Source organism: Lynx canadensis, chromosome E2, assembly GCF_007474595.2.
Source record: "Lynx canadensis isolate LIC74 chromosome E2, mLynCan4.pri.v2, whole genome shotgun sequence".
NCBI lineage: Eukaryota > Metazoa > Chordata > Mammalia > Carnivora > Felidae > Lynx > Lynx canadensis.
The window spans coordinates 45,787,514-45,814,595 of record NC_044317.1 but is presented as its reverse complement, the minus strand read 5'-3'; the positions used below and the strand labels follow the sequence as shown (position 1 = coordinate 45,814,595).

Genomic DNA, 27,082 nt, shown 5'->3' with positions numbered 1-27,082 from the left:
GTGTGAATACTTGTGACTCTTCTTTGTAAAGTGTGGGGGATAAGCTTAGGAATCCCTCAGGCTTACACCATTTATAATATTAAGATAATAATGATGTTAATGATGTACTATTTCTTGGGGTGCAGTGGGGGTATAGGAATAACCAGCCTATTCAGAGAGAAGTATTACAACCACGCCTTAACTATAGTTGTATATACTATAATTCAAATTGTAAGTGATTATACTAACGATGACTTTTAAGGGGCAGCATTCCAAAGGGATTAATATAATGGATCTTGCAGCCAACGGGCTTGGGCTTGAATCCCCCTATGCTATTTACTAGCTTTTTATCTTGAGCAAGTTCCTTTACTGTGGGGAATAAGTTTAGGAATTCCCTGAGGTTGCACCGATAGGTTAACAAGGCATAAAGAATTAGAAAGCCACAGGATGAACACACCAAAGATTGGGTAAACAAGATTAGGTAAACAGGGCAAAGGCCCCCAGTATAGGACAAAGGTAGAGGAATAGGAAATCTCAGGATGAAAACATCTAAGATTAGGTAAACAAGATTAGGTATTCAGGGTGCAAGCACCCCCCAATTTAGTACAATAGCAGAAAGCTGCGTTCACAGGAAGGAAGGATCAACATAGGCAAATTGGTAAACAAGGCTATAGACCCACAGCAGGGTGAAATTGCCCAGAATGGAGCTAATTAGCAAAAGAAACATGCCTTGTTGACCCTGAGGTAGCATGTTCAGTCTTTCTTGTACCCTAGGCCAGTTTAGGTAAACAGAGGTGGCGCCTCATGCCTGCTGTAAAATAAATGAAGAAACCATCTGCCCGGTGCAAGGATGTTGGTGCCAGGATTTTGTTTTGTATTGATCCAAACCCCTAACACTGCATATCTTCAAAACCCCCTTTCCCTCACACCCATGAGTTAATGTTCATGGTTTCATTGTCTCTTTGTGCATGTCCGTCACACTTGTAAGCTTTCTGATCCCAATAAAAACGGAGCAAGAACTCTTACTCGAGGCTCTTGTCTCCTCCCAGACATTAGCCTCTCACATTTCAATCCTGAGTCTGCTGTCCTGCTGGACAAGAGAGAACTCCAGACCCAGAGTCCATGACACTTTACTTCTCTACAACTCACATTCTTCATCTATGAAATGGGAATAATGAGCCCATCTTAAGCATTGTTGTGTGGATGGATTCATTATAGATTTAAAGTGCCTAGAACAGGGACTGGTGCACTCACTTAATAAATTATCACCATCATCATCAATCACTATTAGTGCTGTGTACTGGGTTCTGTCATTTAAACCTCACAGAGACCTTGTAATATGTGGACTATTTCCCTCTAGTTTATAAAATTGTCATCATTCCTGACAGTATGACTTAACCTCTTGAGAGTTCCTAAGCCAGAACCACCTAGCTAAGGTGTTCCCAAATTTCTGGCCCTCAGAAACTGAGAGAATAAATATTTATTGTTGTTTTAAGTCATTAAGTTTTGAGTAGCTTGTTACATAGCAATTAATAATGTAGTCAGGGATGCATTATAAATATGCCATTTTCCAGAGTGTAATGGAACACACCATAGGTTTTCAGAATTGACATTAATTATAGTCATAAGCTTTTTAAAAAGTAATTCCTATGCCCACCATGGAGCTGGAACTCACAACCCCAAGATCAAGAGTCACATGCTCTACCAACCGAGCCAGCCAAGCACCCCAATTATAGTCATAACCTTAATGTAATTCAAATGATTGTATTAAAGTGGTGATTACAGGGGCGCCTGGGTGGCGCAGTCGGTTGAGCGTCCAACTTCAGCCAGGTCACGATCTCGCGGTCCGTGAGTTCGAGCCCCGCGTCAGGCTCTGGGCTGATGGCTCGGAGCCTGGAGCCTGTTTCCGATTCTGTGTCTCCCTCTCTCTCTGCCCCTCCCCCGTTCATGCTCTGTCTCTCTCTGTCCCAAAAATAAAAAAAAAAAAAAAAAAAAAAAAGTTGAAAAAAAAAATAAATAAAGTGGTGATTACATTGTCCCATTTCACGGATGGAAACACCAATTTTTGTTTTAAAAGCAATACTATTATAATAAATATTAAAATAGTACAATTATAATATCACTAAGGGAGTAATCTAATAGAGCTCATTTGACAGAGAGGGGAAAACGTCACTTCTAGAGGTAGCACTATGGTGTAAATATAGTGCAAACATCACTGCCACCTGAAGGTGGCAGAAGGCGGAAGGGATACAGGACTTCTTAGCATCAGAGTTGGTATTAAACATGGTATCTTAATAATTACAGGCATAGTACAAATAATGACAGAGCTTTCCTAAATTATGTTAATTATACTTCAGTACAATAATATAATTATGGAATTATGTAAAATGGTTAGTAAGTGTATGGTATGGTTATGGTATGGTATAATGTATGGCATGGGAAGTAGGGTGGGGCGGGGTAGGGTATAATATAGGTAACAGCCACACCAGCACCAGTAGTCCCAATTGATGGCTGACGCTGGAGTGCTCAGCCTATCCTGCCATTAGGGCAAGTGCCCATGACAATTATGGCTTTTTTTTTTTTAACATTTATTCATTTTGAGAGACAGAGCACAAGCAGAGGAGGAGCAGAGAGAGACGGAGACACAGTATCCAAAGCAGGCTCCAGGCTTTGAGCTGTCAGCAGAGCCTGATGCGGGCCTCAAACCAATGAATAGTGAGATCATGACCTGAGCCGAAGTTGGACAGTTAACTGACTGAGCCTCCCGGGCACCCCAACCATCATGGCTTTAACCCAACCTTGCCATAAATGTCAACACCTGCCACATTGTGTCATATTTATTGTCCAGCAATGTGCTTGGGGCTGGGAAACCTCAGCCCTGCCACATTCCTCTTGTCCTCAGGGTTTCATATCCACTGGTGGTTCCTCTGGTGGAGGATGTAGACCTCATGGAGGGCAGACCACATGGAATGATGGGATACAGAAGTTCTGGGGTGGATGCTGACAGAATGGTTCCCTGCCTGTTGGTTCCCCACTATTGTCCCTCCCCACCTTACACGGCCTGCCCACAGCAACCAGGAGACTGAGTACGGAGACAGCACTGACCTTGTGGACACTGGGAAAGGATGCAAGTCAGATACACTGGGGACGGGAAGGATGGGTGGTTGGGTGAGAAAGGGTTAGGGCTTAGGTGTGCTGAAGTGTGGGGAGGGGCATTAAATCTTGAATTAGGGGACTGTAACCAACCCACCCTCCCTTCCTCATCCCCTACCCCTGGAGTTTAGCTCACTCAGTGTGGGGCACGTGGTCAACTGTTATTACTATCATTCATTTTTCCACTTAAACTTATACTGAGTGTCTACTTTGTGCTAGTGCTGTGCTGGGTGCCCTGAACACAGCTGAAAGAAGACAAAGCCTGGGCATCATGAGGTTGACAGTCCAGTGGGGAGGGGGGAATGATAAACCCAAACCAGAAACATTTAATATCAGGTCAGATAGTGGTACTTGCAATACAAATATAGTACAAAATAGTGATCCCAAGAAGTGTGTTACTCCACATATAATGGTGGAGATGGTGGTGGCAGGGGGTTCTCCAAAGAATAGAAAAGGACAGCAAGCTGCAGCATGGGCATTGGGGAAGCAGAGTACTCTCAGAGAACACAGCTGAGCAAAGGTCCAAAGTGGAACAAGCTTTCTTGATGCTTGAGCTGCTGACAAATAATAAAAATGCTGACCAGCTACAACTGCAGGCTCTCCAGACCGTATGCCCCTTTTATTATAGTTATAACTTTACACTATAAACATTAAATGTAAACATGTAAAAATATAAATAACTGAAGTGTGAAAGTCTGATATAAAAGTTACATAATTCAGTAATCATACATATTAGATATTATATAAATAAACATTTTAATATACAATAAATATAATGTGCTATATATTGTAAATATACATTACTATAATAGTAATATGCACATATAAAATTATACAAACCTATATTTATAATCTAATATCTAATAATCTTTTATCAAATATAATTTAAATTATCACATGGTAAAACATACTTTTTTGAGATTCATCCATATTGTAACTTTTGTCAATAAATTATTCCTTCTTATGTGTAAGTAGTATCTCATTGTATGTCCTACAATTTATTGAATTATTCACCCACTACATTTGGGTTGTTTCCAATCTTTTGGCAAGTGAATATAGTTTCTGTCAACATTTGAGTCCATATATAATTTTTCATTTCTCTAGGTTAAATACTGAGGAGCAGAACTGCTGGTTCATAGTATATGGTATATGGTTAATTTTATAAGAACCTACCAAATTTTTGTCCAGAGTGGATATATCATTTTACCTTCCCAACAGTAACGCATTAAAGTGTCCATTGCTCTGCATCCATGACAACTTTTGGTACTATTTAAAAAAAAATTATTTTAAGCCATTCTAAGCATGTAGTAGTATCTCATCACGGTCTTAATTTGCATTTTCCTGACTAATGATGTTGAGCATCTTCTCATCAGCTTATTTTCACCTGTATCTCATACAACCATGTGGATGAATCTCAAATACATCACAAAATGAAAGATGTCAGACTCAAAAGGATACATACATATGTACATACAGATACCCATATATTTCTGTAACACCGTGGAAAAGGCAAAACTATAGAGACCAGAAACAGATCAAATTAGTGACTGCAAGAGGCTGGAAGTAGGGAGACTGCCTAAAATGGGATAGGAAGGAATGCTGGGGAGTGAAGGAAATGTTCTCTGTCTTGACTGTGGTGTTGATTACATAATTGTCATTTGTCAAAACTCTCAGAATTCTACACTAAAAAGGGTGATTATCCACACCTCAATAAATCCTACTTTAAAAATATCTCAGTACTATAATATCATTATACATATAAAAGAGAAATAATTGGAATTGACAAAAAAAATAACATGTTTCCCTCTGTGAGGTTTGGGCACAGTCATGCAGATGTTGGTCAGATGCTGTGTCCATTTATAAATAGTAATGATATTAACAACAGGATACCCTAATTGGTAACCACTAGCCCTGCTCCCTTATTCAGCCCTGATTAGGTCACTTCATTCTCAATAATTCCATTTTACAGGTGAGGCAATTGAGGCTCAGGGGGAAGGTTTGCTGGACTGGCCCAGAATCCTCAGCAGATCAGTGTTGGCACCAGGATTTGAATCCACATCCACAGCCTTCTCTATTCTGGTTGCATCATGGGAATCCCAGCTGGTGGTCTCCTGGGCCCCTCAGATCCTCCCCAGCCCACTCTGGGTCACTAATTCCCCAGAGGGGCCTATGAGGCAAGGACCTCATCCTCATCCCTTCTCTCTCTTCCAGGTTTCTTGTCCATGTAAACAGTGGGGATGTGGAGAAGCGATGCTGGAGAACTTGGCAGTAGCCACACAGGGGCCTCATGAAGCAATATGGGCAATGGGGAACCAGCATTATGTTAGTGGAGACCAATGGGGAAAAGCAAACTACCAGCATTTATTGGAAGGTTTAATGGAAGGTTCACAGACACTCTTAATAGGTAATGGACATCAGCAGACTTTTTGCTGGTTATTAATGTAGGTACTATAGAAGGGGATAGTGGAGGCTCCAAAATGCAGATGGATAATGTGGAGTTTATGGTGCATTATCAGTCATTGCCCTTACTTGTGTGGAGGGAAGCAGGTTAATGACACCAGTGTTCAGAGAAGGTATTGAGGGCATCACCACATGCTGGGTTGGGGACAGTTACAAACACTGCTAGATGGGGAAATGGGAGATCATTAGTCACCATTGTTGCAATGGACAAGTAATGAAGGGGGATCACAAAGCATCCTACTAGAAGTGTAGTCAAAGTATCAGAAGATATTATTAATAGTTGGATTAGGTGGGGTATATCACAGCTTCCTATTCTGAAGATTGTAGGAAGTGGTCATCAGTTACTACTTAACGTGAAAAGTGGGAATAAATGGGGAATATGGAGATTACTAGGCTTTGTCACAAGTGAAGTGACAGACATCATGCTGGAGGTTAGTTGTGGAGGAGGTAATGACATCTCCAGGACACTATTTCCTGGAATTAAGGAGGGGTGATAAACGTAATACTGAGTGAAAGAGGGATAATGGGTGTACAAATACTGTGCTGCAGTGGGGGAAGAGGTGGGGGGGGGTGTCCTTCAGACACTCTCTTGAGGGGGTCAGCAAACACTGTCATAAATTGAGGCATAATGGTGGGTTGCAAGACATTTAGTGAAGCCCCAGATACAGTACTGAATGAGATAAAGGGAGTTAACAGTGGATCACCTACCATACATTGTTCTAAGATAGGAATAAGAGTATGGTGGATCATCAGATACTGTCAAAGGGTGAGATGAAGGGAGTTAGTGATGGATCAGACATCAATCCAAGGTGGAGTAATGGCACTACCAAATTTGGGTGAGAGTGTTCAGGAGTATTCCCAGCCTTGCCCCCTGACAAGGTTCTGTCCCCATCCTCAACCACAATGCTGTTGTTCACAAAGGCAACAGCACCTTGCACAACCCCATTACTTGCCACTCCCAGTTGTTACCAGTGGACTGACCTGGAGGAACCATTCTGCTCTTTCCAATTTGGCTGCCCAACAGCTGAGTGTTCAGTCAGACCCTCTGCCTGCATTTGAGAGACCACTGCTGCCAGTCTTGGGTCAGACACCTAACTTCCCAGGAAGGTCTGCCCCGTTTGCTCTCAGCCCCTTCATACTATTAGCTGTGGGCCTGTTGGGACATGAGGAGTGGGTCTGTAGGTGAGGGTCTGGGGTGGGGTATTTGGAGCTGCGAATTTCACAATCATGGTAGGAAATCCTGAACACCAAGCATCTATGTGGGATTTCCTGTCTCAGTTTTCCCTTCTTTAAATTGGCTGGCATCAGGCAAAAGGTTTATAATCATGTTTCAGCTTTGGGGAAAGGAGGCAGAGGCCAGGTAAAAACAAGCTGAAAAAGCCTGGTGTTTTAGGCAAGTTGGTTCTCCCCATTGCAGCATCGTATGCTGCAATACAGAAAAGATTAAAGGAAAGTTGTGATGAGCAGGGTCAACACTTCACAGTGTGCATTCATGGAATGTCTGTTGTTGTCAGGCACGGGTCAAGGTTCAAAGTGGTGAACAAAACAGAAAAACATTCTAACGTAGGAGCCACAGACAAGTAAAATATACAGGGCATCATGGCAATAAGTGCTATGGAGAAGGATAAAGGATAGAGGGGAGAGGGTCAAAATTTTAAACCAGGCAAGAAAGCACAGGGAAAGCCTCTGTGAAGAGGTGCCATTGGAAGACATGAAGGAGCTAACCACACGGATATGAGTGCTGTAGATGCAAAGGCCCTGAGGCAGGACCTGAACTGATGTGTTTGAGGCACACGGGGAGAAGGTGCTTGTGGAGTCCATGGCATAAAGATGGGACACAGAGAAGACTTGAACAAATGTTGAGGTGTGTTTTAATATGAGTTTCTAATTTGTTATTATTATAAATGTCAGGGCATCAAGGCAGACAAATAAGCTGGAAGAACTATGACAGCAAAAGGGAGATGGAGATGAAAAGTTGACCAAAATGACCTGAAAATTCTTTTCAGAAGCTTTCCTGAGGGTACTGGAGGTTCACAAAACACTATGTTGGGAGCTAAATGAGATAATGGCAGTCAGCAGACATTAGTATTTATCACTAATGCAATTATGTGGGTGTCAGAAGACAATATTCTAGGAACTAATGAGGGTCAAATACACTTTAGTGGTAGAGATGATAAGGGGTGGGGTTACAAGTCATGATGCTAGAGGATAATGGGTCAACATACACTCGGAGGTTTGTGTCTGCATACATAAAGAACTTTTTTACTGAGTTATCTCTTTCTTGATGGAAATACTCAATGGGGGACCGGACACACACAACCATGTTAGATTCAGCAGAAGAATGAGAAAATACCCCAAACGGTGTTAGATAATGCGTTCTGCAGCAAACATCTCACAGAACTTAGGATCTGTCACTATCATATACATTATGTTGTTGTACCATTCAACCTGTTGGTAATCTACCTATTCCACAGTAAACAGGATTATCATTAACATGACTTAATATAACCTCTCCTATGCAGAATCTGGTAACAATGTCCCATCACATTTTTATGAGAAGCCTTCTATCAATTTTCCTAGTATGAATGCTTCAAGGTTTAATGAAGGTGGTGTTAATGTGGGAAGGTCCCCCTTCATTCAGGGCCCTATTCTTTACAATAATGTGAGACACTTTGATGGGGTATTTCTACTTATAATATGCATATTTTTCTGCTAACAAATTTAATGATATACAATCAGACCTGATCTCACTGAGGTTTTCTCACACTGTTCTTCTCAAGTGTGAATACTCTGATGGACATTGAGCACAGATTTCTGGACGAAGCCTTTCCCACAGACTACACACTTATAGGGTTTGTCTCCAGTGTGTGTTGTCTGATGTTTATTCAAATTTGACCTGTCTGTGAAAGCCTTCCCACACTCAGCACATACATAAGGCTTTTCTCCTGTGTGAATTCGCTGATGCACTTGGAGTTGTGATTTCTTAGTGAAAGATTTGCCACAGTCACTGCATTCATAAGGTTTCTCTCCAGTGTGGATTCTATGATGTATAATCAACTCTGACTTCTGTCTGAAGGTCTTCCCACATTCAGAACAGATGTAGGGCTTTTCTCCTGTATGGGTTTTTTGGTGTTTACTGAGATTTGATCTGCCACTAAAGGCTTTCCCACACACAGCACACACATACGGTTTTTCTCCTGTGTGAATTGGTTGATGCACCAGGAGCTGAGATTTGGACGTGAAGGATTTCCCACAATCACTGCATTCATAAGGTTTCTCTCCAGTATGAATTCTCTGATGAGTAATGAAGTTTGACTTCCGGATGAAAGCTCTACCACACTCACCGCATACATAAGGTTTCTCTCCTGTATGAATTTTCTGATGCACAATAAGTATTGATTTCTGGTTGAAGGCTTTCCCACATTCATGGCATTCATACTGTCTTTCTCCGGTATGAATTTTCTGGTGTATATTGAGGTGTGACTTTTGGGTAAAGGCTTTTCCACAGGTACCACATTCATAAGGTTTTTCTCCAGTATGAATTCTCTGGTGTGTAATCAAATCTGACCTTTGTGTGAAGGCCTTTCCACATTTAGGACATATATAGGATTTCTCCCCTGTATGAGTTTTCTGATGTGTAATGAGATTTGACCTGTTGGTGAATGCCTTCCCACATTTAGCGCACATATAAGGCTTCTCTCCTGTGTGAATTCGTTTATGTACATGGAGTTGTGACTTGGAAGTAAAGGATTTCCCACAGTGGCCACATTTATAAGGTTTCTCTCCAGTATGAATTATTTGATGTGCAATCAAGTGAGCCTTCTGGATAAAGGCTAGTCCACATTTCATGCATACATAAGATTTTTCTCCTGTATGAATTCTCTGATGCACTGTGAGTGCTGACTTCTGAGTAAAGGCTTTTCCACAATCACTGCATTCATAAGGTTTTTCCCCAGTGTGAATTCTCTGATGTATAATCAGTTCTGACCTGTACGTAAAGGCCTTACCACATTCAGTACATATGGACGATTTCTCTCTAATTTGAACTTTCTTATGTGTAGTGAGATTGGAACTATTGTTGAAGATCTTCCCATATTCAGTATATATAAAGGGTTTCATTCTTGTGTGAATTCGTTGATGTACCTGGAGTTGTGACTTAGAAATGAAGGACTTCCCACAGTTATTGCATTCATATGGTTTTTCTCCAGTATGGATTCTTCGGTGTGCAATCAAGTGTGTCTTTTGTATGAAGGCCTGTCCACATTCAATACATATATAAGATCTCTCACCTGTGTGAATCTTCTGATGCATCTTGAGCGTGGACTTTTGTGTAAATGCTTTGCCACAATCACTGCATTCATGGTGTCTCTCTCCAGTATGAATTTTCTGGTGTATACTGAGATCAGAGTTGTAAGAGAAGCCTTTTCCACATTCACTGCATTCATAAAGTTTTTCTCCAGTATGAATTCTTTGATGCCTTAAGAGAGAAGATACTTGGAAAAAAGCTTTTCCACATTCACTGCACTTATAGGGCTTCTCTCTAGTATGGGTTCTCTGATGTGTAATGAATTCTGAATTCTTTACAAAAGCTTTCCCACAGTCAATGCACACATAGAGTTTTTCTCCTGTATGAACTTTCATATGTACCCTGAGCTGTGACTTTTGGGTGAAGATCTTTCCAAATTCAGCACATTCGTAAGATTTCTCCCCAGTATGAATTTTTTGATGTTGAGAGGGTGCTTGTTTATAGCTGAGGATATTTCCACATTGATTATGGTCCCATAACTTCTCTCCTGTTGGAGAACACTCAGGGTCAGTAGAGGAAGAAATTTTACCATATTCAGTAATCTTATTCATGTTCTTTGATGCACTGTTTCTATAATGACTGTGTAAATCTAAATTATGCTTCAAAGCGTTTCCAAATGAATCACACTGATGGGCTCTTTTGGGGGAAAGAATGTTTTGGCTCACATGGATTATTTTTCTAATGTCCTTATATTCATAATCCTTCTTTGCAGTCAGTATTTTCTTGATGAAAACAACATCTCTTAAAGATTTGTTTTCTCTTTGCTGATAGCTTTCTGTCTGGTCATCAATCTGCCACAATTCTTCTAGAATGAAATACAACAAAATATCACTTGTAGCATCACCTTCCTTCTCAATGTAGAAAGAAGCTTTTTCATGGATTCTCTGCTGTGAAGTCTGCAATCTAAACTCTCCTTCACAGAGGAGAATGATGGTTTAGCTGAAAGAGCAGCTAGCAGAGGCTAGAGGGGAGGGTCATATGGATCATCCAAGTTGAACACAGAGAAAAGGGTGAGGGTGACTCACTTGAGGAGGAGGCAGGTAACAGTGGTGATAGGAACATGCTGGGATACAATCAAATGGTTAGAGGAAGTAAACTTTATGAACATAATCCACCATGGACAGAAGTAGAAAAAGTAAGGCAAAACCCAAGCTATATAGCACAGTAACATTTATATAATAATACATACCCCAAGTCACTTTAAATTTTAAAAGAATATGCACAAATTAAAAAATATGTTTCCATCACATAAAACAGTTGCCTACAGTGAGAAGTGAGATGGGTGTGGGGAAAAGAAAGAAATGGGAATAAATCAAAAAACAAAATACAGGAGTCCCTTCCCTTATCGGAACAGAACATGTTCCAAGACACTCAGTGGATGTCTGTCTGAATCCTCAGAGGTACCAAACCTGATTTTTTTTCTTATTCAGTGAAGAACGTTTTAGCTTTTCACTTAAAGGAAGTACTTTATGGCTTCTCTTTGGCATACCACAACTGCCACCATTACTACTCTTTTGCTCTGGGGCCACTGTTAAGTAAAATAAGGGTTACTTGAACAGAAGCACTGCAATATCATGAGAGTCAATCTGACAAACGAGAAGGCTACTAAGTGACTAGTGGTCAGGTAGTATATACAGCGTGGATATGCTGGACAAAGGGATGATTCAACTCGTGGGCAGGATGGAGTGGGATGGCATAAGATTTCACAAAGCTACTCAGAAAGGCACACAATTTAAAGCTTATAAATTGTTTATTTCTGGAATTTTCCATTTAATATTTTCAGACCATGGCTGACTGTGGGTAATCAAAACCATAAAAAGTGAAACTGCAGTCATAGAGAATCTTTACCCAGACTGATAATGACAGTGTGCCCTGAATGAGGACCACAATTAAACTCAAATTTCATCACGTGAAGTACAGAAATAAAGTAATTACAAAAATCAGGCAATGAGGCAGAGAGACCCCAGTTAGTGTAACATCAACCAATATTGGAAGGAAATAGCAGAAAAGTACTTCTAAAGGTTAAGTGAAAATTACCCCCAAGTCATCAGTTGGGTGAAAGACATGGGGAACAAGGAAATAAGAAATCTTATGTCAGTGCCTATGGAGAAAATAGGAAGAGAGCCTGGATGGACATAATATTCTGAAGCATCCCATAGTAGAAAAAAAGAAATGATAGAGGACTATGAGAATGGGAGTGTGACATATAGTAAATTTGAAAGAAAGCAGATCCATGAAAGCCTGAATGCATAAAGAATCATAGACAATGGGGAAGACAGAAAGAAAAAAAATCCTTCATGAAGCAGATTAGCATGTGATCTAGACTCCGAAAAGCCAAAGAAGATGGTTAGAAATGATGAAAGCATTTAGTTATTTGAGAGGCCAATGTCAAGGGTCCTCAAGCAGTAAATTAGAACAAAAAAATTAGAACCTTCCAAAACAGTCATCTTAATAGCATTTTAAAGATGCCAGTCTTTTTCAAGACAGCTGAGAGCTCCCCTTTCTCCCACCTGTCTGGTCATGCACACTCACCTGAACAGCTCTGATGTGGGCTCTCACCCTGCAATGCCCAGGGCTCCTTTCCTTGCTCCAACATGAAAACTTCTGGTTGGGGAACTTCATACCCTGTTTATGAGAAATGATAAAAGACTGGATCCAGCTAATTGTGTTTCAAAATGTAATCAATAGTCCTGTTCAATGAAGTTTTGTTCTTCAGGAATGTAACCATTTATTTCTTGGAACAGAGTAATGTTCAGAATGCCCAAGGGGATAAAGAACCCTAGACAAATCAAAGTCAAAAACATTACATACTTCAGATATCTCACAGCATTCAGCAACTGAGAACAGAAATACTCTCACTGTGGATCTGAGTAACTGTGCTTACCTACTGAAAGCAGGTGACTGTAGGTCTCCAACATCACATCCCGGTACAAGTTTCTCTGAGCAAGGTCTAGATGCTGCCACTCCTCTCTGCTGAAATCTACAGCCACATCCCTGAAGGACACCGATCCCTGTAAGGGCACATTTCCTGTTCAATATGAATAGTTAGCTTTGGGGGATGGAGACTAGGAATATGGAATGTGGGTTTTGTTGTTATTAATCTATTTCCTCTTTCTAAAAACTCACCTCCCTTTTCCCTAACATTTTATTATGGAAAATTTTGAACATACAGAAAATTTAAAAGAATCTGTAGAGTGAAAACCTGTTTCCCAACCACTTAGAATCTATCATTAACATTTTGCTCTATTTGTTTTATCATACATTTATCCATCCTTTTATCATCAATCCATCTCATTTTTATGCAGTTCAGAGTAAAGTGTAGATGCCAGTACACTTCATCCTAAATACGTCAGAATGCAAATCATTTAACTAGAGTATAATGTTTGTTTACCTTTTTTAAGGTAAAATTTTCACACAATGAAATGTACAAATCCACAATGTACCATTTGAAGTTCTGATAAATGCCTACACCTGTGTAGTACAGAAACTTTTAAAAAATGGTATTTCATTCAGGGTGCATATTAAAACATCTAGTTTTACACATTTTGTAGGAGAAAGAAATCTAAGAAAGAATTTCTGCTATTTATTCTATACTACAGTCAGTCAATTACTTATTTTTCAAAACTGAAGAATGAAATAGGCTCTCTCTTAGTCTTCTAGCAAGTGGATGAATGACCTATGATACAGTTTCTGAGCAATTTAGGACCAGCCATTATGCTAGTCCTGAGAACAAAGAAATGAATTATTTATGTTTCTAATCTTCTAGCAACTTAAAAGACCTAAGATTTAAAAGAAGGGAAAAAATAGACACAAGTTCACTTAAGTGTCAAAAAGTAAATCTCTCAAATGGAACAACACACTGAGGACCCAAAAAAGGAAAAAGTGTATTCGACATGGGGCAGTGAGTTTGTATTAGTTGAATTTAAGTTGAAATATGATAAGTGTAATACAGAATGGGGGGTAAAGGAGGTCACTTCCCAGAGAAGACAGAAGCAAAGGTGAGGAGACAGGAAAATACATGATGAGTTTGGGGAACACCAATAATATATATATAATGGAGAGAAGTCTGCATGACATGTCAGGAAGGTGGTTATGGAAAAAACAGTTTGATCATAAAACAGGGATTTTTTTTTACTTTTAGTAAAGGTGATTAAGGTAATCAGATTTATGTGAATTTTTTTCCATAGAAGATCCCTATTGCAGGATAACCAAATAAATGATGAAGGAAGTTTCTTACATAACAATTCTAGCAAATAAATGAAGTTGTTAGGGTAGAATTAGAATATCATAATTTTGTAATTCCTAATGAAATGATGAATTTATTCAGTAATCATTAATTTATTCAGTATTCACTAATTCAGTAAACAATTGCTTAACTGTTTCAGGTGAAAGACTGAAGAGAAGTTTACAATGATAGACCAGCTAATAACATCTACATTCAACAATCAATTTTAACATCACAAAAAGAGAGACAACCAAATATGTGCTTCCTGACATTATATAGTAATTGATTTCATTATACCATCTATTAAGTATTCTTAACAAAGAAAAAGAAAAATCCAACCTGAATCTCATTCAGCCTCTAAATCTAACAAATCATTCACAGGTAAAGTGAAAGTGAGAGAAACATATTGAACAGTATTAAGAATGAAACGTAAGTTAAATCCAGAAGGCAGCAAATGACCCCTTTCTTCAAAAAATAAATTATAAGGGTGCCTGGGTGGCTCAGTCAGTTAAGTGCCCAACTCTTGATTTTGGCTCAGGTCATGATCTTTCAGTTCGTGGGCTTGAACCCTGCATCAGGCTGTGCGCTGACAGTACAAAGCCTGCTTGGGATTCTCTATCTCTCTCTCTCTGCCTCTCTCTCTCAAAATACATAAACTTTAATAAATAAATAAATTACAGGGGCGCCTGGGTGGCGCAGTCGGTTGGGCGTCCGACTTCAGCCAGGTCACGATCTCGCGGTCCGGGAGTTCGAGCCCCGCGTCAGGCTCTGGGCTGATGGCTCAGAGCCTGGAGCCTGTTTCCGGTTCTGTGTCTCCCTCTCTCTCTGCCCCTCACCCGTTCATGCTCTGTCTCTCTCTGTCCCAAAAATAAATAAACGTTGAAAAAAAAAAATAAATAAATTACAATAGAAAAAATAATAGGAGGGAAGCTTTTCTTTATTAAAAGAAACTTCAGAGTCATACTAACCAAATGCAACTTGAGGACCTTGTTTAGCCCTTCATTAAAACAAACCAACATTAAAAAGATATTTATGATGGGTTTTAAAAACCTCAAACAATAACCAGGTATTAGATGATATCTAGGAATTACTGTTGTTTTAGATGTGATAAAGACTTAGTGGTTATGTTAAACAAAAAGAAAGAAAAAAAGAATTCTCATCTCTTAAAAATGCATGTCAAATTATTTATAGATAAGATATGGTGTTTGGGATTTGCTTTAAAATAATCCAGCAGCTGAGGGGGGGGGGGTGGTTTTAGATGGAATTTAAATGGCAGAATATTGATGACTAATAAAGCTAGGTGGTAGGCACGAGAAATACAAGGGCTCCTGATACTATTCTCTTGACTTTTGTATATGTTTAGTTTTTTCATAATAAAATGCTTTTTAAAAACATGATCCTCCATATTAAAAAAATTTCATCTGTAAATGCATAATTGAAGGAATGGCTATTTCTACCTAAAGTCATGAACATTTTAAAAAAGAATTATAGGGGCACCTGGGTGGCTCAGTTGGTTGGGCATCAGACTTCAGCTCAGGTCATATCTCACAGTTCGTGGGTTCAAGCCCCACGTCGGGCTCTGTGCTGACAGCTCAGAGCCTGGAGCCTGCTTCCGATTCTGCGTCTACCTCTCTCTCTGACCCTCCCCTGCTCATGCTCTGTCTCTCTCTGTCTCAAAAATAAATAAATAAATAAATAAATAAATAAATAACATTAAAAAAGAATTATATAGACCTGAATACCCACACTTAGCAATTTATAGAAACAGTAGACAGGAAATAATCAATGATATAGAAGAAACAAACAATAGGATCTAACTGAAATTTGCAGAATATTCCAACTAACAACAGTGGAGTACACATTCTTTTCAAACACCTACAGAAGAGTGACCAAGACAGACCATAACCTAGGCTGTGAAACAAACTTTAACAAATTTAAAAGAATTAAAATAACACATAGCATCTCTTAATGGAATCAAACCAAAAATCGGTAACAAAGACAACAGAAAAATCTGCAAAGGAATTATATTACAAAATGGTAACAAAAGCTTTCCGGAAAGCCACAAAATATTTGGAAATGAAGTAACACATTTCTAAATAACCTATAAATCACAGAGGAATTCTCAAAAGAAATTTAGAAAATACACAGAACTGAAAGAAAGTGAAAATATATCAAAATCTGTGGGATGCAGATAGAGCAATGCTGAAAGGGAAAATTCATAGCACTAAATGTTTACATTAGAAAAGGGGAAACAATTTAGAAAATGGGCAGAGGATCTGAATAGATATTTTTCCAAAGACATATAGAAGGCCAAAAGGTGCTCAACATCACTAATCATCAGGGAAATGTATATTAAAACCATAATGAGATACCTTACACCTGTTAGAATGACTATTATCAAAAAACAAAACAAAACAAAAAATATGAATTATCAAGTACAGATGAAGATGTGGAGAAAAGAGAACCCTTGTGCACTATAGGTAAAAATGCAAATTGGTGCAGGGGTGCCCAGGTGGCTCAGTCGGTTGGGCGTCCGACTTCAGCTCAGGTCACGATCTCACGTTCCGTGAGTTTGAGCCCCGCGTCGGGCTCTGGGCTGATGGCTCAGAGCCTGGAGCCCGCTTCCAATTCTGTGTCTCCCTCTCTCTCTGCCCCTCCCCCGTTCATGCTCTGTTTCTCTCTGTCTCAAAAATAAATGTTAAAAAAAATTTTTTTTAAAAAAATGCAAATTGGTGCAACCACTACAGAAAATAGTATGGAGGTTCCTCAAAAAATTAAAACTAGAACTACCATATGATCCAGCAATTCCATGTCTGGATATTCATCCAAAGGAAATGAAAACAAACCCAAAAGATATATGCACCCCTCCATGTTTACTATAGTGTTATTTATAACAGCCAAGACATGGAAGCAACCTAAGTGTCCACCAGTGGATGAATGGATAAAGAAAATGTGGTACATATATATACAATGGAATACCATTTGGCCGTAAAAAAGGAGTCTTGCCATTTGCAACAGCATGGATGGACCTTGAGGATATTATGCTAAGAGAAATAAGTCAGAAAGAAGAACAATTCCCATATGATCTCACTTATATGTGAATCTCAAAATAAAAAAACCTAAAGTCACATATACACAGAACAGACTGGTAGTTACCAGAGGTGGGGAAGGGGTAGTGGGCAAAATGGGTGAAGGCAGTCAAAAGGTAAACTTTCAGTTATAAGATAAATATATCATGGGGCTATAATGTTACAGCATGGTGACTACAGTTAGTAATACTGTAATGTATACTGAATGTTGCTAAGAGTAAATCTTAAAAAATTTTCATCACACAAAAAATTGTAACTATGTACAGTAATGAATGTTAACTAGACTTATTGTGGTGATGATTTCACAACATATAGAAACATATTATGTTATATAACCTGAAACTAATATAATATTTTATGTCAAGTATGTATCAATTAAGAAAAAAGGAAAGGGGAAAATTGTTAAATCAAGAAACTAGAAAAAGAAGAGCAAAATAGACTCAAAGCAAGGAGAAGAAAGAAAATAATAAACAGCAGGTATCAATGAAATTAAAAACAAAAATTTTTTTTATTATTATTATTTTTTTCAACGTTTATTTATTTTTTTTGGGACAGAGAGAGACAGAGCATGAACGGGGGAGGGGCAGAGAGAGAGGGAGACACAGAATCGGAAACAGGCTCCAGGCTCTGAGCCATCAGCCCAGAGCCCGATGCGGGGCTCCAACTCACGGACCGCGAGATCGTGACCTGGCTGAAGTCGGACGCTTAACCGACTGCGCCACCCAGGCGCCCCAAAAACAAAAATTTTAAAAAACACAAGAAAAATCAATAAAATACAATGCAGTTATTTGAAAAAAATCAATAAAATTGATAAGCTCTGTTGACTGAGCTATTAGACTGGCAAAGATAAAAACAAGATACAAATTACCAATGTCAGTAGCGAAATAAGAAATACTGGGGCACCTGGGTGGCTCAGTCAGTTAAAGATCTGACTCTTGATTTTGGCTGAGGTCATGATCTCCTGGTTTGTGAGATCAAGCCCCAAGTTGGGCTCCATGCTGTCAGCTAGGAGTCTGGTTGGGATTCTCTCCCTCTTTCTCTACCCCTCCCCCACTTGTGCACATGCGCATGCTCTGTCTCAAAGTAAATAAATACTTAAAAAAAAGGAAAAGAAATATTATAGATGCAGCTGCCATTTAAAAGGAAATACAGAGAATATAAAAATTCTATGCTAATAGATCCAAAAACTTAGAAGAAATATATTACTTCTTCAAAAACCACAAACTAACAAAACGCAACTATTATGGAACAGAAAAGATGATCCTATAGTCATGAAATTAAAGTCTTAATTTAAAAGCTCCTGCGGGCGCCTCGGTGGCGCAGTCCGTTAAGCGTCCGACTTCAGCCAGGTCACAATCTCGCGGTCCGTGAGTTCCAGCCCCGCGTCTGGCTCTGGGCTGATGGCTCAGAGACTGGAGCCTGTTTCCGATTCTGTGTCTCCCTCTTTCTCTGCCCCTCCCCCGTTCATGCTCTGTCTCTCTCTGTCCCAAAAGTAAATAAATGTTGAAAAAAATAAAAATAAAAAAATAAAAGCTCCTGAAAAAAAGAAATCTCCAGGCCCAGAATGCTTTATTAGAGAATTCAACTAAATATTTAAAGAAGAGTTAGCCTTATTTTTACAGTCTTATCCAGAAAACAAAAGAGAACACTTTCCAAATAATTTTGTGAGGCCAGCATTACCTTGATATCAAAATTAGACAAAGATAGTACAAAAAAGAAAACTACAGATCACTATCTCTCATGACCTTAGATGCAAACATCCTCAAAAAATATTACCAAATTACAACCAGTAACGAAAAAAAAAGAATCGTGCACCACCACTGTACTATGTTTCACAATGCCCTTTTAGGATCTATAATTGTTTCAAAATAAATAAAAAGTTTAAAAAAATATATTGAAGAAAGTGTATTCTTAAAACAGAACATTTGGAATAGACAAAAGTGGAAAATCAGTCATGAGACCCACTGCACAATTCATGTGAGAGAATATGAATTTCTTACTTAACTAAACTTAAGACTGGAGTAGTAAGGCTATAGAAGGAATTGATATTAAGAAGATAAAATTGACACCAGCTGTGAAGGTGAGAAAAAGGACTCAAATAAATATTAGTTATTAGTTCAGTCCAATATCAGTTATTAGTTCAGTCCAACTGTAGATTTTGGTGTCACCGATGGATTTAAGGATTAGAGGAGGAGGCTGGGGGAACAAGACAAGAAATAATGATTTAAATTTTGTACGTATTGAAATTTAGGTGATAAGACATATATAAGGGTATATACTAAGTAGTTGAATAGAGAGATAGTATGGAGATAAAGATTCGGGAGTTGTATGTACAGAGCAGGCCACTGAATTCAGGGGAGGGAATGAGCATAGAGGAAGGACAAGGGAATACAGAAGTATATCTCTCTCTTTGGGAAGTATATCTTAGATACCTGTGGCTTTTAATGACTAAAATTATGTTATTTGAAAGCTATCTTTTTTATTTCTTCATTTAATTGTGTTCAGAGATTATAGTCTGCTTCTTTATGATGTGTTGATTATGGAGCTTAAAACACTGTCATTTCTTTGAAAATGTTCCCTATATACTTGCAAAAATACATGTGCTCCGATTTTTCTCTTTCACACACTGGCATAGTCATACCCTACATACACCAAAACCCCAGCCCCCAAACCCAACATCATCAGAATTAATGGCGAATAAAGAAGATGTTATATTAGTAGCTTTGACTCCTTACCAAAATGAGCTTCTTATAAACAGTTTGTCCAGGAAAAAATCTCCTCATTCAAAGATAATAATAAACATCTCCTGATGTACAAAGATACTATAAGTAAAAAGAATGAGAGAAAAAAAGAAGAAATTAAAAGGAACATGCTAGAAATAGTCACATGACAGAAGAAAACACATTCACCATGATTTCAAGGAATTCACTAAAACAAACAAAAAACTACCTACAATAAATAGGAATCTCAGAGTCCAAGGAAGAAATAATGGAAAAACAGGCTAAAGCAAATGGTTATTCAAGTTTTTGAAAAATAAACTGGCAGCACTCTGTAAAGAGGTGAAAAAGAAAAGCAACACAAAAATGGAGGTCTCTCTGAAAGAAGTAAAACACCACGTGAAAACACAAAAAGCGACAAGGATAAGATTAAGACAACTGAGCAACGTGAAACTTTTAGAGGAAGATAGAAAAAAAAATAGAATTTAATAAAAACATCTAATAAACAGAAGAATCCTTGAAGTGGAAACATAGAACTTTTATCATTTTTCACAGTATAAATTTAATAGATATTATCTAAAACAAGAGAAAAGATTTAGTTCAAGACGTTAATGTGATAAAGATCACACTAAAAGGGCCAACCATACAAAAAAGAAACCAAACCTTCCAAATTACTGAAAGGGACAAAGAAACAAAAGCAAGAATACAAGGTCTAAGGTGAAAGATCTATAAAAGAACTATCTTTACCAAAAGTGTACATAAAATATATCTTTTCTAAATGCTATACAAAAAAAGTTCACAAGGACTCCGAGGACAGAAAAAGGATGAGCAAAAGTTGTATCTCAAAATGCCAACAGGAAGGAAACGAGCCTCCAATCAGATAGGGCTGAATTGTAGGGAAAAAATATTAAACATAACAATAACATAATCCAAAATTAATTTCAGATGTCATTACTATCACTGCACAAATTTCATAGCATCCAAATTCATTCACAGAAACTACAGATAAATATAGACAAATATATTCATGGTGGGAAACTTAGTATCTCTCAGTTCCAACAGATAAAGTAAAAAATAAATAAACCACATTTGTAAAACTTCATAACTACATAAGATAGCTTATTGATAAGACAGCAAATTCTGTATCCTAAGACAGTCTTTTCAGGTGCCTATGTAACATTCAGAAATATTGAACATAAAATCTGCCCACACACACGTACGCACTTTATACAAAACTTAACATTCCAAGAAGCAGAATAAAATCAGTGCAAATAAATCTCTCCAAAGCTGCAATCCTAATTTTATTAAAAATAGAATTACTTAGGGAAACAAAAATAATATAAAAACAGGGAGGGGGACAAAACAGAAGAGACTCATAAATATGGAGAACTGAGGGTTGCTGGAGAGGTTGTGGGAGGGGGGATGGGCTAAATGGGTAAGGGGCATTAAGGAATCTACTCCTGAAATCATTGTTTCACTATATGCTAACTAATTTGGATGTAAATTTTAAAAAATAAAAAATAAAATTAAAAAAAATAAAAAATAAAAAAACAGAATTACTTAACTAAAAATCTTAATATCTAAAAGTGAAAATGTGGAAAACAGTAATTAAAGATTTAGTGAGAAATTTACTATGTTTCTAGAAAGTCATCCATTTCATCTAGATTTTTACATTTATTTGCGTGACACAAATTATTTTTCTAAATTATCTCTCAATGCTGTTTTGCTATATATTTTGATATACAGTATTGTTATTATTGTTATTGTTGTTTTAGATATTTTACTATCTTAACTTCTTTGATTTGGAGTTGACTACTAAATGAGAAAGTAGTGTCTGCTTCACATGTGTCCCTATGATAAGCCCTATTTGGCTACTGTTTTCATGTATTCTTGAATTCAGTTAATTAATACATCTGACTTCTGAATCTATGTTCATAATTTCCAGTTGTTTCTTTTTTTACTGTCCTTGATTAGTTTGGGCATCAAGTTTAAGGTAGTAAACAAAATAAAACAAATACCACAAACAAGGCTGGAAATATTTTTAGATACCATCTTTACCCAAACTTTGGCATACGGGCCAAATGTAAATCCGCATGAAGTTTACCACCACTTTTAACTGTGTGTTCGATAAACATTTTAATTTCTTGAAAGGCTTCTGAACCATTTGTATCCACCAATTTTGACATTTATTTTTTGTAAAGCTATATTCCTGTTGTTTATATGATTTTATAGAATATTCATTCACAATTGTTTTAATCTTTTTTTTTTACAATGGTTTTAATCTTTGATGAAGCAGTAACTGTCTCCGATGTTTTGTTACACTCTTTAAGTGTATCTTTACTCTCTGTTCTTGATTATCAGCATATAGGAGCCACTTATGCTTCTATCAGACATCTTCATCAATTAGTTTTGTTCTCCATGTGACTAATTTCTTCCCTTAACTGTTTTTTACTCCTTATTGTTACTTTATATTTATTGAGTTCTTTTTTTAACTTCTTCAGTTTTAAGCATTACTCATATCTTACGTGTTTCTCCCCCTAAACTTCAAGGACTCCTTAAAAAGGCATTTAAATCTATGATCTGCTCCTCTGTAGTTTAGCTTCACCACCAACTTTAAAATGTAGTTCTTTATTTAACTGAAATTCAACTCAAAGAATTTTCTAAGACATTTTATGGTTTTCCCTTTAAAGAATATTTATGTAGAAAAAAAATGTTCAAAGTTTTCACATATAGGGGTTTCTTTTGCTAGCCTTTTACTTTTTTTAAATTGTGGTAAAATGTACATAACAAAATTTACCATTTTAAAATGCATAGTTCAGTGATATTAAGTCTATTCCCAATTCCGTGCAAAAGTCTTTTACTTCTTATTTCTAATTTAATGCTCTTGGTTAGAGAATAAAATCAATATTATAGCAAAGTTTCATATTTTTTATCTGCCAGGATTAATAAGTTTTTGGAAGTAGCTCATAAAAATGATCAACAGAGAACCAACATCTAAATTTCAGAAAGAGAATAGAGAAATATTTATGTGGGGAGAAGCAGTTTAAGAAGAAATAGAGAAATAGTTTCAACATCGTGCACAAAAATTATTTCTAATCAGGAAGTTTATCCTCAGCCAAAAGATCAATATAGCATGAGGACAGAATAAAAGACAGTTTTTGACATTTCACCTCTCCACTATCATACAGTTGGTCTCTAGATGTGGAGACAATACCCATGTGTTTCTTATTCTTGGCAGAAAGATCAAGATTTGCTTCAGGGTAGTAAGAGAGTCTGGCTGCTTCCTGTGGCCCATCTGCCACTGCCCAGAGGCTCTGGTGACATATCAGAGGTGTCTACTCCCAGGATGAATTCTTACCCCCAAGATTCTTCCTTCTCACCTCATATGAACTGTCATATTCCTCTGGAACCAGGATCAGGGATTTTTGGGGCGAGGTCTGATTAGCTGACATCGTCATGGTAGGTCTCAAACTTTATTCTCTCAGGAGCCTAAAGCCTGGTAGGCATCTGTAAATCCAAGCAGAGCTGCTGGGGGAGGCAGGCTGGAGTCTGGAGAAAGATCTAACCCAGGGGCTCCCCAGAGACAACAAGAAACCTAGAAGACAATGTCCACATGGTCACATACTCAATATTCATCACATAAACATTTCCTGCCAACACCAAGGCACCAAGGTGAAGTTCCCTGAACTAGACACAGAGAGCAGAGGCTCTCAAACTTTAATGTAGATTCAAAACACTTCGAGGGCTTGTTAAGATACAGTAAAAACCCTCCATCTCACTCCCAGTTTCTGATTCAATAGGCCTAGGGTAGCAACTTTCTTAGTCCAGTCAGGCTGCTATAATGAAACACCACAGCCTGGGCAGCCTATAAACACCTGAGATTTATTGATCACCGTTCTGGAGGCTGGAAAGTCCAAGATCAGGGCATCAGTGTGGCCACATTTTAGTGAGAGACCTCACTAAAGGTTCACAGCCAGCACCTTCTGTGTGGGATCTATTTTACAAGAGCACTAATCCCATTTATGAGTAGTCCACCTTCGTGACCTAATCAGTTCCCAAAGATCTCACCTCCTTTTACGGTATTTCTGGATTTCAACATACAAATTTTGGGGGGACATAAACATTCAGACCATAGCTGGGCCCAAGAATTAGCATTTTGAAGTAGTCCCCAGGTCATGTTGATGTTGCTGGTCCAGGGACCACACTTTGAGAACCACTGCTGTGGAGAACGTAAAGTTTAACAAAACCCGTGATGAGTACTGGTCAATGAGATACGGAGTAATATTCCTTAAGATTTGAACTGCAGCTCTGCTAACTTTCAGCTATGAGAATACGAACAAGTTACTTCCATTTTAGTTTCAAAAACGAGGATGAAAGTACCTATTTCAAGAGTTATAAAATTAAGGGCACCTGGGTGGCTCAGTCAGTTAAGCGTCCGACTCTTGATTTCGGCTCAGGTTATGATCTCATGGCTCATGAGATCAGCTCCGTGTCTGGCTCTGCACTGACAGCATGGAGCCTGCTTGGGATTCTCTCTCTCTCTCCCTCCCTCTCTCTGCCCCTCCTCTGCTCACTTTCTTTCTCTCTCAAAATAAATAAATAAACATTAAAAAAAAAAGGTTATAAAAATTAAATGAGATGATGCTTGTAAAGTATTCAACATCTCCCTGGCACGCAAGAGGCATACAATAAATATTGGCAATTACCATTCTCTATTAGATATTAAAACTTAAATATAAAAACAATGTAATCAAAACAGAGAAAACAATAGCTCAGACAGTACTGACTTATGGATGTAATAAAAATGGCATTCAACTGAGTGCGCACAGAACATTTATTGTATAAGTGGCACTGATATAATTGGCCATCCACCTAGAAAAAAACAAACCAGATTGCCATCACACACTATATATTAGACTGAATTCCAGCAGAACTAAACATTTTAAGTATTTGTATTTTAAAAAATGAAATAAATTTTAGTAGTATATGTTTGTATCAACATTGTGGTGGGGTGGGAGGAATTTTTAGTACACATGTAAGAAAACCCAGATGCTGTAAAAGAAAAAAACCAGATTATTTCTGGTTAGATGGTATTTCCTAATTACATGTTAAAACATACTTTAAAAATAAAAATGAAGGGGCGCCTGGGTAGCTCAGTCGGTTGAGCATCTGACTTTGGCTCGGGTCATGATCTCAGGATTGGGGAGTTTGAGCCCTGCATGACTCTCTGCTGTCAGCATGAAGCCTGCTTTGGATCCTCTGTCCCTGTTCTCTCTGCTCCTCCACTGCTCATGCTCTCTCTCTCTTTTTCTCAAAAATAAATAAAAATTTTAAAGATATATAAATAAATAAAAATAAAAATGAAGAAATATATATATTTTTTCAAAATGTGAAAATAGATTATCTCTGAATTAAAAAAAAATCTAGCAATCAATATGGAAAAAAAAAAAGCCCTGGAAAAATAAAAACTGAACAGAGGATATGAAAATTCACAGAAAAGGAAATTTAAATGGTAAGTAACCAAAAAGATACCATTTTACTAATAGGAAAATGCATTAGAGCAATTAGATATAATTTCACCTCAGAATAAAAACTTATTTTAAAAAAATCCAGTGCTGGAAATTGGGAAAATGACCCCTTTTATAAATTATTGGTGACAGCTTGAATTGTTACTGTATCTTTTTAGTTATTAGTCATATTTATTATTAAAAATAAACAACCGATCTTAATAATAGTTTCAAACATACAAAGCAGAAACTGACAGCAGAAAGGACAAGTGAACATATCACCTCCACGAGTTCACCTTTCTCTGTAATTAGTTAAGCAAACAAGATAAACTGTGAGACTATATATGAAACACAATAGAGGACACACATTGCTTTGATGTAATAGAAATGACATTTATGAAAACTGACCATGAACCAGACCGTGAAGCAACTTTTAAATTCGAGCATTACCCAGAGACATTATTTGAGACAGAGAATGCACTTCTAAATAACTCATGACTGAAAGAAAAAAATAACTAAAACTGAAGAAAAAACAGTACTTAGATTTGAACAATAAAATGCTACACACCACAGCTTACTAATGCTTAGAAAGCGAGCTCATCATAGCCCTCACAGAGCCCCATAGCTGACACCACAGATCAGTCACTGACCACAGACTCCTATCACTGAGCCGACAAATCCCACACTCATCTCAAGATCCCCATCATTGAACCAAGAGACTCCTATCATTGCCCTCACAGCAACGGATGCCACAGACCCAGAAACCACCATCATTCACTCCACGGACAACACACCCGTCACGGACCCCCAGAATCCCTAAATCACGACCAACCAAATCACCTCAGAGACCTCTCGGAATTAAACTGCGGAGAAGCTCCAGACATCATCGGCGAAAAAGCATTCGAGGACCGCTTCCGCTTCCGGTTTGACCTTCGGCACCTCCTCTCACGGACAGTCGCTATCGCGCATGCTCTGAGTTACCTTGGAAGCCGCATATGCCAATAGCCAACATGGCGTAGTTTCCGTAAGAGACGTTGTCGGGCCGAGAACATGGCCTCGCCTAATGGTGCTTCTGAGCGCGAGCCGCCATCTTTGAGGCGTGTCCATTCCGTACGGCAGAGAAATAGGCCTCCCGCGCGTTTTCTCAGCGCGAGGCGGGGATTGCAACGTAGAATACAGGGGTGGGGCCCTGGTCGAGGTAGGCTTCTGGGAGGAGGGAGGTCTTGGCTATAGTGTATGGTGCTCTGTGTCATATTTAGAAAAGCTAATTTGCCTTCCGGGATAAACCGCTCGGCTGAGAGTTAATTTTCTGCTGGAAGAAACCACCGGGGATGAGGGGAGCAAGGGAGGAAAAATCACCAAGTTATGAGGACAAACGTCTTATGTGCTACGGCTGAATCCTGGGAGAAATCGGCGGATGAGGGGAGAAGTCACGACAGTACAATCTGATTTTTAGAGACACCCTCGGGGAGAACGTGGAGAGGTCAGAGTGGGAGCTCCGTTTCTGGGCGAAACCACCGGCAACATAGATGTCAGAATGGGCAGTCAGCTGCAGGAAGGGTAGTTTAGCCTTTTGTGGGAGAAACCCCCCCGGGGATATAAGGTGCTAGTCGGTGTCTTCGAGTTCTCTCCTGAGGGATGCCGCC

At 38.4% G+C, this 27,082-nt stretch overlaps 1 protein-coding gene across 4 annotated transcripts; it reads right to left on the bottom strand.

The window, feature by feature from the left end:
• Window positions 1-7,440: 7,440 nt before the first annotated feature.
• On the bottom strand, window positions 7,441-26,346 carry LOC115502500 (zinc finger protein 585A). Of its 4 annotated transcripts, none has more exons than XM_030297918.1 (5): window positions 26,277-26,346; window positions 23,310-23,524; window positions 12,783-12,909; window positions 12,431-12,523; window positions 7,441-10,703 (listed from the first exon to the last, which is right to left on the bottom strand). In XM_030297918.1, the coding sequence occupies exons 2-5, from the start codon at window positions 23,385-23,387 to the stop codon at window positions 8,368-8,370; spliced, it is 2,634 nt and encodes an 877-aa protein (XP_030153778.1). In that variant the 5' UTR covers window positions 23,388-23,524; window positions 26,277-26,346; the 3' UTR covers window positions 7,441-8,367. The 4 variants fall into 4 exon arrangements, with proteins under 4 accessions (XP_030153778.1, XP_030153781.1, XP_030153780.1 ...); XM_030297921.1 differs by having other exon boundaries at window positions 7,441-10,385; XM_030297920.1 differs by lacking the exon at window positions 26,277-26,346 and adding an exon at window positions 19,948-20,034 and having other exon boundaries at window positions 23,310-23,392.
• Window positions 26,347-27,082: the final 736 nt, after the last annotated feature.

Bases quoted from the DNA above. Each gene is read 5' to 3' on its own strand.
- LOC115502500 (XM_030297918.1), bottom strand. From the start codon at position 23,387: ATGACGATGTCAGCTAATCAGACCTCGCCCCAAAAATCCCTGATCCTG. The intron at 12,910-23,309 runs GTGAGAAGGAAG...GTGCCCTTACAG, and splicing joins AATATGACAGTTCATATGAG to GGATCGGTGTCCTTCAGGGA. The intron at 12,524-12,782 runs GTAAGCACAGTT...TCTCATAAACAG, and splicing joins CAGTCACCTGCTTTCAGTAG to GGTATGAAGTTCCCCAACCA.